The 13902-nt window shown below is 39.7% G+C and overlaps 1 protein-coding gene and 4 non-coding genes across 5 annotated transcripts; 3 read left to right on the top strand and 2 right to left on the bottom strand.

Annotated features, from left to right (window-relative positions):
* The first annotated feature begins 517 nt into the window (after window positions 1-517).
* On the top strand, window positions 518-590 carry trnam-cau. The gene has a single exon. It is a non-coding gene; the product is annotated as a tRNA-Met (tRNA).
* A 400-nt stretch (window positions 591-990) lies between these two features.
* On the bottom strand, window positions 991-1064 carry trnai-aau. Its single transcript has one exon. It is a non-coding gene; the product is annotated as a tRNA-Ile (tRNA).
* A 4475-nt stretch (window positions 1065-5539) lies between these two features.
* LOC125000786 (NLR family CARD domain-containing protein 3-like) lies at window positions 5540-11452 on the top strand. The gene is made up of 6 exons (XM_047576469.1): window positions 5540-5693; window positions 5853-7638; window positions 8176-8349; window positions 9074-9247; window positions 9508-9681; window positions 10544-11452. Exons 1-6 carry the CDS (start codon window positions 5657-5659, stop codon window positions 10581-10583), a joined length of 2385 nt encoding a protein of 794 aa, XP_047432425.1. The 5' UTR covers window positions 5540-5656; the 3' UTR covers window positions 10584-11452.
* Window positions 11453-13122: 1670 nt separating this feature from the next.
* trnam-cau lies at window positions 13123-13195 on the top strand. Its single transcript has one exon. It is a non-coding gene; the product is annotated as a tRNA-Met (tRNA).
* Window positions 13196-13597: 402 nt separating this feature from the next.
* On the bottom strand, window positions 13598-13671 carry trnai-aau. The gene has a single exon. It is a non-coding gene; the product is annotated as a tRNA-Ile (tRNA).
* Window positions 13672-13902: the final 231 nt, after the last annotated feature.

Here is a 13902-nt window from a genome sequence, read left to right as displayed (position 1 = left end):
TTTTTGTATTTGGTTTTGGAAAAACAAGTACAAGAATATTCTGCTAACAACTGACGACTGTATTTCTGTCTGATTTAAACGGTCAAGAAAAAAAGCACATAAAACTGACAGTGTGGATGGTCCATCCAGCCAGGAGCTGACCCTAGAAGAGGAGTTTGGCTTGACCTTTAAATGTCCGTACAAGTTCTGTTGTTGAACGTATTCATGTATATGTTGTGGAGATCTCCTGCTTATTTAGTACAGAATGAATATGAAGTCAGTGATGTGGTGCTATTAAAAACATGTGTTACAGAACCCAGACACAGCCTCAAAAGCAGGTTGGTAACATAGAATTGCTTCAGCATATACCCACATGTACTGCTGCTAATTGACATTTCGTCAAAAGAATTCGCAGACTATAAGAATTCTGTAGGGTACGAAGAACACCTGCAGTAACAGACAATTTTTCTCCTCGAAGGGATTCAACCCATTCCCCCTATGTGAAGGCACGAAAAATCATAAATTTTTAGGGTTTTGGGCCTCGTTGGCGCAGGAGGCAGCGCGTCAGTCTCATAATCTGAAGGTCGTGAGTTCGAGCCTCACACAGGGCACGAGTTTTGTTGTTGATGTGACCGATTCTGTGGTATAGGTTGCAATTTTCATCAATTAATCTGCTGTCGTGGCTACGGACACACATCAAGAATGATGATGGTAAGGTATTTCTTCTATGCTAACAGTCTGGCTGCCATCCTAGAAAAACACAAGTTACCGATGACAAAAGGGACTGGAACCCTCAGTTCTCTGATCTGGTGTCAGACACATATCTATTGCATCCCTTGGTCACACAGAAGGGTCACTGTGAAGCAGAAAGAATCAATTAAATGGTACAGCCAACAAGGATCATACTTACCAGGAAGTAGCTCCTGTGATCAACTCATAATTATCTTCCATAGGTTTGAGATGGTTTCTCCCATTCAGAGTAAGGTGTGTTTGCAAAAGAGATCCTGTAGATGGCCAGTATGTGGCTTGAACCCATGACCTTGGCGTTATTAGCACCACGCTCTGACCATCTGAGCTAACCGGCCTTTAGGCCCAGCTGCATTATCGTTTTTCACAATTTACAAACAACCGAGAGTTCATTCAACCTTGAAGGGATTCGAACCATTCCCCCTATGTGAAAGCACGAAAAATCGTCAATTTTGACGTTTTTTTTAGGCCTCGTTAGCGCAGTAGGCAGTGCGTAATTCTGACAAATAAAGTCCAGTTCCTCTAAAATTATTCAGACACATTAAGAACTATGTATATTCTATGTAATATTCTATGTTAAGTTTCCATCATCAATAAATCTTTCTGTTGTTGCTGATTGTTTGTGTGTATATTTGTCCCATCTGTATTGTAATTTGTGTCATGTGGTTACTGACAGTGACCACTAGAGGGCAGTGATCATGATAGTGACCACAAGTAATCAAATGTAATTTAAACATCAACGATTCTATAGTTTGAGAAGAGAAGATTTTTACTGGGGGATTCACAGTTGGTTTCTTAACCTGAAATAAGACATTGTTTTCATTTGAAGATGAACAGTGATTTAAATAATATCTAATGTAATCCTCGTTTTTTTTTTCTTCTAACCGATTCCATAAAAGGCCAGAATTAAAGTTAAACACTAAACAACACATGACACCAACAGAAGCTCAACAGATGAACATAGTCATCATCTTACTGTGTCTCCACTTTCTGTTCATCATCCAAGGACCGTTCAAGGACATGATCACATTTAAACGTTTCATTTGAGAAGATGAGTCATTACACAATTAAAGAAACATTAAACACATTTGAGAAAGCTATTCCAGTCTCACATCAAAAGTAGTTAAATGAATCAAGAACTGATAGCCTGTCATCTTATTTTGAAAATCTTCCCCTTTTCTAACCTGTCCTCTCTCTATCACAGGTAAAACCCTCCCTCATTCCAGGAAGTAACTCACCTGTTTAGTGTCCAGGTTGGAGTGGAGTCTTGTTCATCTCTGTGGACCGGTTTAATAAACTGTAAGTTTGATTTGTTCAAAGCTTTAAAACTTTTTTTTTTTTTTTTTTGTCTTCAGTAACTTTAATGTTTTCTGCTCTGTAATGTTTGTAGAAGATGTTCACTTCTTATTTCATTATTAAGTTTGTATCACTCTGTTTAAAGATCAGTCTACATTATTATTAGATAAATGATTCACTGGAATCAAACCGTATGATGATCAGATTAAATTAAATGATTAAATCTTCATTAATCTGGATCCAGCCTCAGATTTAAATCTAAAGTTACTTTCACTTTCACCTCCGCTGTGACGCACATACTTTTCTCTGTGTAAACTCTGTTTATAATGTTTAACTCTTTGACGTCAGTTTAGTTCCAACAGAAACACTTTAGAAATAGTTCATGTTAACTGAGACGGAGCTGAAAATATAAAGTATATGAAGGAGGCGACTGTAAATCTATCCGCCATTATGTGTCTGTCGACTGTGCGCATAGACAGGTGTGTCTCGGGGGCAGCATTAATTCAAGTGAACAGTAATTGTTTAATGTTGTTAAATAAACTCAACTGCTGCTGTTGAACCAGTCTAACCTGTTCTGAGTCCATCACAGCGAAGCCGGACTCGTTCCAGTTCGTTGCTCACCTGTGTCAGAGTCTCTAATGAGGAGCAGCTGATGTTTTTACAGCAGAAATGATGTCAAGGATTTGATGTTCAGGTGAATGATTTGTGTTTCCTCTGCAGGTGAAGGTAGAAAGTGTGTGTGAGTCAATCCAGCAGCATGGATCAGTGTGAGGACAGAGAGGGGGGAGTCCCTCCATCTAAAACCAACACAAAAAAGCAAGTACAGAAATATTAGAAATTGTTTAACTGATTGTCTGAGCTTCAGTGAGTTCATCTTTACTTTTTTTTTTCTTTCAGCATCCATCAGAGACCAGACTCACCTGAACCCAGTTGTGTTTCATTCAAGAGTGACAATTCAAAACTCTTCTCTTTAGACTTTAAAGGACAAATTTCTCCTGATGATCAGAGGTAAACTATTAGTTGCTGCATTTACATTACTGACTTTTGCAAAATAAAAGTAATATTTCAGAAATTTTGGTAAGGTACAATTGTGCTTTGTACGTGTTTCTATGACAGGTGTTTTGTGAATACCAAAAATGTGTTTCCATTGCACTTTTGCAATGAGCTTTTATATCGATACATCTGAAAAAACAAAAAAACACCTCATGAGAGCATAAAAATGTTTTAGCTTTAGATATTTTAGAGATTTTTCAAAATGTAGGTGCTTCCATTACCAGTTTTTATTGCGTTTTACAACTATTCAAATGTGCAACAGTATGAGATTTATAATTTAGTTTAGTCTCAGTTGGTCAAAGTAAATCATTACACATGGATACTTTTAACACAGTATGATGAGTGTCTGCAGTGTCACTCTGTTCTTTACATTAAAGGCTCAACATCAGTCAGTGAGCGCCCCCTTGTGTTCAGTCAGGTTTTCAGCTGGTCTCAGTGGTCCAGTTGGTCCACAGTGATCTGCTCTTTCTAGTTTTTATAGCAGCTTCAGTAACTGTGAGCTAATGTTTTTCATGTTTGTCTCCTAGGAGTCATCAGAGAGAAGAATCTGACGACTTTAAACCAGAACCCAGCTGTGTGTCTATGAAGAGTGATCTATCAAAGGATGCCATCATTGACTTTAAAAGACAAGAACCCTCAACTGTTAAGAAGTAAGTTATGATTCAATTTAAAATTGTAGCAAGGTTTCTCTTGAGAAAAAATATTGTGTCGACATTTGTGGGTGTTTATTTAACCAGTCTCTCAACACAGCGAGACAAATATTTACAAAATAACAAAAACTGCCAGCGTTCGGTGTGCTGCAATAGACTCTTCACTGAGTCAAAACACAGCCTGTAACACCAACTCTCAACAAAACAAACATGAACAAAATGCCTTATAAATGATAAGCCCCTCCCAGTGGGCATGACACAAAAATAATAATTGGCAATATGAAAAATGTTTCGTTTCTATAGAAACAACAAAAAAATGGGATTTAACAACACATTCAGAAATATCTAAGATACATTTTCACTATAATATAGGTTTTCAAACAGTCTTTAATACTGAGAAATACGCTTTAATTAGAGCAAACAACATTCAGTTGAATCAAATCCTTCTCCACTGTGGAGTTCCTGGTCTCACATGGCAGGAGTTTGCCACCCATTCCTGTACGTAAGTACAGGACTGTACTGGTGCTCTTCTCCAGCGTCCTCTTGGTCCAGGGCTGTTCCAAGGCAAACTGCTGAGGCATCCAACTGGACACGGCATCTGTTGGTAAAATCTGGACTCTTATGCATTGGTGATGAGCACAGATACTTCAAAATGTTAAAGGCAGTTTGACAATACTCTGACCAGTCAACACTGTGAAGGGGTCTGCGATCGTGGCAAACTGGGGATCAATCTTCCTGTACCATCGGACTACGCCCAACAAAGGGCCACACCTCCTTCTTGGTCCTTTGCTGAGGGCAGTTTTGGATGGCTTCCACTTCCCAACTTTCTATTCCCAACAGACAAAGTACCAGGTTTCACATCTGGCCCACTCACACTTGGCAGGGTTAAGTTAAAGCCCTGCTTGCTGGACTTTTAGGAGGACCAGGTAGACATGTTGTACATGCTCAGACCAGGTGTTGGTGAGATCACTACATCATCCAGGTACACTGCAGTGATCACACCCCTGGAGCAGTCTGTCCATCAGGTGCTGGAAGGTAGCTGGAGCTCCATACCAAAGGGCATCACCTTGAACTGGAAACATCCGACTGGGGTCTCCACCAGATCATCAACTCAAGGCATGACGTCAAACTCTGAGATGGTGACGAGTTCCCTGAAGTCGATGCATATGTTGAGGGACCCATTTTTAAAAAAAAGTTTTTTAAGATAATAACCACCAGACTGCACCATTCCGAGCTGGATCGTTCAGTTCAGTCACCTTGAGCTTCAGCATCTCCTCCACCTCTGTCCCAAATTTCTCAACCAGCTTTCTTGGGGCCCAGTATTTAGTACCATCAGGTTTTTGATCAGTGGTTTCACCTCTTTGTTAATGTCACAGTAGAGATTATTCTGATCAGAACATTCACTACACAACACACTATCATTAACTCACTGTGGTTTATGTTTGTAGGGAAAACACACATTGATTACAGATGGTGGAGACAATAATGTGAACTAATTGTTGATGATTCATTCACAGAGTGAAGCAGCAGAGTTTAAATGTTCTCAGTGATCAGTCTGTTCATCAGCATCAAACACAGCTGGACTCCATATTTAAGGTCTGTACATGGACAACAACTACTTTCCATCATGTCCATGCTGCTCTTTGTAGACCAGTGGACTGTCAGTCTGTCCAACATGGATCTGATGTTTGTCTCCATGATTTCAGTCTGGTTGTCATTCAGATAGTTTTCTGTTCCAGCTGCTGGAGGACAACATTGTCACTTTTGTGAAGAAAGAGCTGAAGAAGATTCAGAGGGATCTGAGTCCAGATTACCCAGAATGCTTAGAGAGTCAGAGGGAGGATGAGGAGGTGTTGGAGGGTGAGGATGAAGAGCAGAGGAGGATCAGCAGAGAGGCATTTGTGAAGATCACACTGAACTTCCTGAGGAGAATGAAGCAGAAGGAGCTGGCTGATCGTCTGCAGAGAAGTAAAAGGATATATATGAACATTGAACCTGATGAATGAATTAAACATTTACTAATGTCTGAAAAGATATGGAGCAAAATACAGTATAATCACTCGTTCTTACAAGAAATTAAATGTTGTGAATGTATTCACTGATCATATTTGTTGTTCGTTCCTTCAGAACATGAAGCTGCAGTTTGTCAACGTGAACTTAAATCAAGTCTGAAGGAGAAGTTCCAGTGTGTGTTTGAGGGGATTGCTAAAGCAGGAAACTCAACTCTTCTGAATGAGATCTACACAGAGCTCTACATCACAGAGGGAGAGACTACAGAGGTCAATAATGAACATGAGGTCAGACAGATTGAAACAGCATCCAGGAAACTAGACAGACCAGAAACAACCATCAGACCAGGAGACATCTTTAAAGCCTCACCTGGAAGACACGGACCAATCAGAAGAGTGATGACACAGGGAGTGGCTGGCATTGGGAAAACAGTCTTAACACAGAAGTTCACTCTGGACTGGGCTGAAGACAAAGCCAACCAGGACATCCACTTCACATTTCCATTGACTTTCAGAGAGCTGAATGTGTTGAAAGAGAGAAAGTTCAGCTTGGTGGAACTTGTTCATCACTTCTTCACTGAAACCAAAGAAGCAGGAATCTGCAGCTTTGAAGAGTTCCAGGTTGTGTTCATCTTTGACGGTCTGGATGAGTGTCGACTTCCTCTGGACTTCCACAACACTGAGATCCTGACTGATGTTACAGAGTCCACCTCAGTGGATGTGCTGCTGACAAACCTCATCAGGGGGAAACTGCTTCCCTCTGCTCACCTCTGGATAACCACACGACCTGCAGCAGCCAATCAGATCCCTCCTGAGTGTGTTGACATTGTGACAGAGGTCAGAGGGTTCACTGACCCCCAGAAGGAGGAGTACTTCAGGAAGAGATTCAGAGATGAGGAGCAGGCCAGCAGCATCATCTCCCACATCAAGACATCACGAAGCCTCCACATCATATGTTACATGCCAGTCTTCTGCTGGATCTCTGCTACAGTTCTGGAGGATGTAATGGAAACCAGAGAGAGAGGAGAGCTGCCCAAGACCCTGACTGAGATGTACATCCACTTCCTGGTGGTTCAGACCAAAGTCAAGAAGGTCAAGTATGATGGAGGATCTGAGACAGCTCCACACTGGAGTCCAGAGACCAGGGAGATGATTGAGTCTCTGGGAAAACTGGCTTTTGATAAGCTGCTGAAAGGAAACCTGCTCTTCTATGAATCAGACCTGACAGAGTGTGGCATCGATATCAGAGCAGCCTCAGTGTACTCAGGAGTGTTGACACAGATCTTTAAAGAGGAGAGACGACTGTACCAGGACAAGGTGTTCTGCTTCGTCCATCTGAGTGTTCAGGAGTTTCTGGCTGCAGTCTACATGATCCACTGTTACACCAACAGGAAGACAGAGGAGCTGGAGGACTTCCTGGGACAAAACTACAATGACTCAACTCTGGATATCTTCCTGAACAGAGTCATGGAGAAATCCCTGCAGAGTAAAAATGGTCACCTGGACCTGATGGTTCGCTTCCTTCATGGCGTCTGTCTGCAGTCCAACCAGAGACTGTTAAGAGGTCTGCTGGGTCAGATAGAGATCAGTCCAGAAATCATCCAGAGAGCCATCAACAACCTGAAGGAGATGAACATGTCCAACATTTCTTCTGACAGAAGCATCAACATCTTACACTGTCTGATGGAGATGAACGACCTCTCAGTTCATCAGGAGATCCAAGAGTTCCTGAAGTCAAAGAACAGATCAGAGAAGAAACTCTCTGATTTCCACTGCTCAACTCTGGCCTATATGCTGCAGATGTCAACAGAGGTTCTGGATGAGTTGGACCTGAAGGATTTCAACACATCATGGTGGGGACGATGGATACTAATTCCAGCTGTGAGGAACTGCAGAAAGGCTCAGTGAGTCCAGATGTGATTAACATTATAAATCAGTTTAGATTAGCTTAGTTCTTTAAATGTTTAAACTGTACAATTGTCACCCTATCAAACAGTATTCATCATCCTTTATTTATATATACAGTATGTTGGAGCTGTCCGTTGAATAATATATGTAATTAGACATTAATTGGCAATTTCTAATCTGTTCTAAATGTCCCATAAAGGGAGGTTTTCCACATTTTTATTATTTCAATCATGACTTTGTGAAGTCAGATTTCAAATCAGATCACACCAACAGACTGTCTGGAAGAAGCCTCATTGTAACTCCATTTATCTCCATTTATTTGCAGATTAAAACAAAGCAAAGTTTAAAAGTCTGCAGGTTTAAGAGAAACTGATGAGAATTATTGTGTCATGTCAGATAAGAAGCTGATTCACTGATGTGAAAAACAAAATGTCAAACAGGATGAGTCCAACTGTTTATTATCAAATGCATGAAGTAAATAATAAAGTGTCTTCATTGATATTAACATATTTTATATGTATGTGTCATGACAGATTTTCTGACTGTGGACTCTCAGAGAGTCACTATGAAGTTGTGGCCTCAGCTCTGAAGTCCAACCCCTCACATCTGACAGAGTTGGACCTGAGTGACAACAATCTGAAGGATTCAGGAGTGAAGCAGCTGTGTGTTGGACTGGAGAGTCCAAACTGTAGACTGGAGACTCTGAGGTCAGTTCACTGAATGTTTTTATCACATTAAACAGTTCTCTTGTCAAGATTGACGGATAGAACATGGACCAGCAACAGTTGGTTTAAATGAAGGAGCATCATGTTGTTAATATCAACATGTGTGATTTGATATTTATCCTGTAATGAGAGACTTGACTGAGGTCAGCAGCATGTTATTGATGTGTGTTGACATGAATAGTTGTCTGAATGTTGTGTTGATGTTTGGATGATGTGTGTAGAAGGCTGACACGATGATGATCCACAATAACACAAGGACAAAGTCACTCTGCTCATGTTAGAGAACAGCTCATTGATTAGGACGTAGTAGGGGTGGGCGATATGACGATATTAAATCGTGAACGATTACACCGTGAAGACGATCTTTCAAACTGCAGAGATCGTGGGATCGTCGAGGGCACATTCTATAAGCTACAACACTGCCATGGCACGTCTCTTAAACTTGATTGTTTGCACATGCAGGCAAAACTACGACCATTTAAAATAAAATCGGTTAAGAACGGTTCTTTGGACTAAATTGTCTGTTTTTCATTTTTCAATTTAAGATTGTGATAAAATCGAAATCGTATTTTATTTTTTAAAAATCTTGATATGATATTTTTGCCGCTCACCCCTAGGACGTAGTAATGTTGATCTGAACATTAAAATCTGAACATATCTGATTGATTATCAATGATTTTATTAACATCTTTTATTGTTTATTCAGATTGAAATACTGCAGTTTGTCAGAGATCAGCTGTGATTCTCTGGTCTCAGCTCTGAAGTCCAACCCCTCCCATCTGAAACATCTGGACCTGAGTGAAAATGACCTGCTGGATTCAGGAGTGAAACATCTGTGTGGTTTTCTGGAGAGTCCAGACTGTAGACTGGAGACTCTGAGGTCAGTTCACTGGATGTCTGTTACTATTGTGGATCTGATTTGTTTAATTACAAACTGAACTTAATTTATGTCCATACAGAACTTGAAGCTTTAGTTTTCAGTTCTAGCTTTATTTCCCTCTAGTTCTTTGTTGTTTCTTCCTAATTTCATCCATCATCTCAACGACATGTGTTTTGTTTTTTGTTGATCTGAACATTAAAACCTGAACACATCTGATAGATTATCAATGATTTTATTAACATCTTTTATTCTTTATTCAGATTGAGGTGGTGCAGGTTGTCAGAGATCAGTTGTGATTATCTGGTCTCAGCTCTGAAGTCCAACCCCTCCCATCTGAAACATCTGGACCTGAGTATCAACAACCTGAACCATCCAGATGTGAAGCAGCTTCTTGATCTTGTGGAGAGTCCAGACTGTAGACTGGAGACTCTGATGTGAGTGGAGGGTTGGAGTCAGTTCATTCTTCTTTCAGTAGTTTTGTACTAGACACAGAATCTAAAGTGTTTCCTGGAAACCTGCTGCTGTTTTCTTCAGAGATGCTGTCAGAGGAGAATGGAGACAGACTGGACAGAAAGACAGAGACAACAGTCAGACAATCAGATCATCCTGAAGCTTGTTGTGTTGATGTTTTCAGGAAATAAATGTGGATTCCAGCTGACAGCCTTACTATATGAATAGAGACAGTGGTCCTCATTCATCAGATCTGATCTCAGACTCTTTGTTCTCTCACCTCAAAACTAAACAACTGATCAGTTTCATCTTTGTCACAGCTCTGAGATCAGTCTGACTGAAGCCTGTAAATCACAGAACCATCATTACATTTAGTAACCATGTGGTCTTTCTACAGAGCAGAACCTCTGCTGAGGTCCAGTCATCACATCTGTATCTCTGTCATTAGTTTCCTCAGATATCTTCAATGTTTCTTAGTCAGCTGATGCTTCAGAAACACATGAGATGTTCATCAACACACTCAGACTCTTTATTGAAATGGAACAGCTGGAAATCCATCACTAAAGTGTTTGTGCAGTAATGAAGCGTTGATGACTCTCAGCAGTTTATTTCCTCTGTGGACTTGAGAGAAATGTGCAGAGGAAACAGACTTGATGCTAAAAGTCTGTGCAGGTCTGTGAGCTTCCAGCTCCAACACGTTAACATGAAGCTGAAAGGAAGCTGGCTGAGCTCCACAGCTGCTCTGAACAGGACTGAAGTCCCTGCTGCTCTTTATACTGGATGTGCTGCATCACTGACTGAGAAACACTAAAACATCTCCTCTCTTCTTTCTTCTTCTCTCTCCAGATGTTGGCCATTGTTTCCAGCAGGACAGTATGTGAGCTGAGAGAGGATGAGTTGAGTCCTGATGGTCCAGAGGTTGAATCAGCAGCAGCTTGTGTGTAGAGAGACTCTGACTGGACCATGTTACTGGGAGGTGGAGTCAAGAGGAGAGTTTCATCCACGTGTCTGTTACCATTGTTAGGAAATAACAGTATAAGTGTGTTGTTAGATTTACTCTTTAGCACTCCAGCCAAAATAGTTCTTCTACATGGAAAGTTTTAGGTCAGTTTTTATACTTTTTTTAAAAATGTATTTTTATTTATTTACTTATTTTATTTTTATTTGTGTCAAGAAACATTGAAAATACTACAAAAGATGTAAAGTAAAAGTGGGAAATGTTCTCATGATATTACTGTAATGATTAATACTTTCCTGTGGTCATTAGGGTAATAAGTTTAATATCAGGCTGTAAGATTATTTCATGGTGGATTTATCTTCTCATAATATAAAAACATTTTCCTTATGAAAAGATCTGGTTGTAAACAGTGATTATAGATGTCAGAGTACATGTAGTGTAGTGGACGTATAATGTTTAGAAAGTTGAAGGAGAAGGACACTGAAGTTGAAATGAGAAAAGTACACAAAGACTGGCATTATTTTCAGCAATGTTGTCTTTGTGTTTTTTTGTTATTTTTTTTTCCATTTGTACGTATTTTGTACAAAAAAAGTTGTTGTGAAAATGTTGTGATGCACACAATGTAATTTGATTGCAAATATAAAAACAATCACTTACTGCTAAATTAATAACACTGATACTGAATATAATATATGAATGTAAATCAATTTCAATTTAGTAAATTAGTAAAACATTGTACCACTAGAATAGATGGATTATTTGTGGTGTATAAGAAAATAAATGAATATGAGTTAAAATGAGAATGGAGCCTCGCTTTTTTTGTGTTGTGCTTTGTGCAATTTGTATGTGTTTTTATGCAAAAAAAAAAAAAAAAAAAAACACACACACACATAAATCAATCAATCCATCAATACACTATCAGTCAAATGTGTGGACACGTCTTCTCATTCGATTCAATGACGTGTTGAAACTTCTGACTGCAGTTTAAATGAACTGTTGATTAGTTTTCTTTTATTACATTAACTGTAAATATAAAAGGAGCCGTATACTATAAAATTAGCAGCTGATGCTATGTTGGTGAAAGTAATTGATGTTAAATTGGACAAACTGTGAGTGTATTAGCAAAATGTTGTAGTACTTTCGCACAAAAGTAACTTGAATAAATTTATGAATTAAAACAGATTGACGCATATAAGTGTTTATTTCATTTCAGAATTCAAACATGTTATTACAACTGATCCTTAAATAACTTCTTTTCAACATGTAAATCATGAACTCACTCACGTCCAGTGGATAATCTACAGCCTCGATTCACCCTTGGATACAGCAAACAATCGCTCCTTTCTCCCTTCTGTGATGTGCATCAATATACAAAATCACACTTTTGGTAAAATAAACAACATATGATGCCATAACAAGGATTTTTATCACTCAGGGGGGTATTGCACAAACGTTGGATAAAGATATCTGGGATAAGTGAGCAAGCCTGGCTTGACTAAACCTTGTTGGTGCTTTCTTGGATTAATCGGTTGCAGCTGGAACAGGATAAAAAGATGCGGCTTAACCAATCCAGGTGTGGATTGTTAGGAAAAGTGTGTGTTCACGTTATTCTTAAGAAGACCACGAGATCGATCACAGAATCACCGACAGGAAAAATGCGACACGGACGCACCTCCGACTTCACCGTCACTGAACCAGAGCTGCTTGTTGAACAATATTAAGAATTAAAGAACATTATAAGAAAAAATGGCAACACCAGAGCAATTAAAAAGGAGAAGAAAAAGCCTGGCAGACAATAGTGGACCAGTTTAATGTGTAAGTAGCCTGAACATGTACAACTGATAAACTGTTCTCCACTGAAAACTGTCATAGTTACAGTTAAAGGATGTGGAGCTGATTATTCCATTAAACAATAGTTGTGTTTTTCCTTTAATACGGCACATAGAAGTACATGTTACTCATGTTATGTAGGGTATAATTAAGTTCAGAGAAATTATCTGCTCTTCTGTTGAATCTATTTTCCCATGTTCTGTTTCATCCGTCATCTTTCTTAAAGAACAAACTTAGGACTGGGCAGCAGATGAAAACCAAATACAAAAAGATTCTGCTGACAATGTATTTCTGTATGATTTGAATGGTCAAGAAAAAAGCACATAAAACTGACAGCGTGGATGGTCCACCCAGCCAGGAGTTGACCCCAGAAGAGGAGCTTGGCTTGACCTTTAAATGTCCGTACAAGTTCTGTTGTTGAACGTATTCATGTACATGTTGTGGAGATCTCCTGCTTATTTAGTACAGAATGAATATGAAGTCAGTGATGTGGTGCTAATAACCGGCCTTGACAAGGAGCTATGTTGTGTTTTTTCACGATTTACAAACAACAGAGAGTTCATTCAACTGTGAAGGGATTCGAACCATTCCCCCTATGTGAAAGCACGAAAAATCCACAATTTTGACAGTTTTTTGGGCCTCGTTGGCGCAGTAGGCAGCGCGTCAGTCTCATAATCTGAAGGTCGTGAGTTCGAGCCTCACACGGGGCACGAATTTTGTTGTAGATGTGATTGATTCTGTGGCACACGTTGCAATTCACATCAATTAATCTGCTGTTGTGTCTATGGACACACATCAAGAATCATGATGGTAAGGTGTTTCTTCTATGCTGACAGTCTGGCTGCCATCCTCGAAATACACAAGTTACCAATGACAAAAGGGACTGGAACCCTCCATTCTCTGATCTGATGTCAGACACATATCTACTGCATCCCTTGGTCACATAGAAGGGTCACTGTGAAGCAGAAAGAATCAATTAAATGGTACAGCCAACAAAATCATTATACTTCCCAGGAAGTAGCTTCTGTGACCGACTCACAATTCTCTTCCATAGGTTTAAGATGGTTTCTCCCATTCAGGGTAAGGTGTGTTTGCAAAACAAAACAAGTAGATGGCCAGTATGGGGCTTGAACCCATGACCTTGGCGTTATTAGCACCACGCTCTGACCATCTGAGCTAACCGGCCTTTGGGCCAAGCTGCATTATGATTTTTCACAATTTACAAACAACAGAGAGTTCATTCAACCGTGAAGGGATTCGAACCATTCCCCCTATGTGAAAGCACGAAAAATCGTCAATTTTGATGGGTTTTTTTAGGCCTCGTTAGCGCAGTAGGCAGTGCGTCATTCTGACAAATAATGTCCAGTTCCTCTCAAATTATTCAGACACATTAAGAACTATGTATATTCTATGTAAT

The sequence above is a fragment of the Mugil cephalus genome, chromosome 23 (genome assembly GCF_022458985.1).
Source record: "Mugil cephalus isolate CIBA_MC_2020 chromosome 23, CIBA_Mcephalus_1.1, whole genome shotgun sequence".
NCBI lineage: Eukaryota > Metazoa > Chordata > Actinopteri > Mugiliformes > Mugilidae > Mugil > Mugil cephalus.
The sequence above is the reverse complement of the archived record's forward strand: the minus strand, read 5'-3'. Positions and strand labels throughout refer to the sequence as shown.

What these genes read in the sequence shown, in the direction of transcription:
- LOC125000786 (XM_047576469.1), top strand. Translation starts at nt 5,657, where the DNA reads ATGAAGCAGAAGGAGCTGGCTGATCGTCTGCAGAGAA. An exon ending in TGTAGACTGGAGACTCTGAG is followed by an intron (nt 8,350 to 9,073) that starts GTCAGTTCACTG and finishes TTGTTTATTCAG; the next exon opens with ATTGAAATACTGCAGTTTGT. An exon ending in TGTAGACTGGAGACTCTGAT is followed by an intron (nt 9,682 to 10,543) that starts GTGAGTGGAGGG and finishes TTCTCTCTCCAG; the next exon opens with ATGTTGGCCATTGTTTCCAG.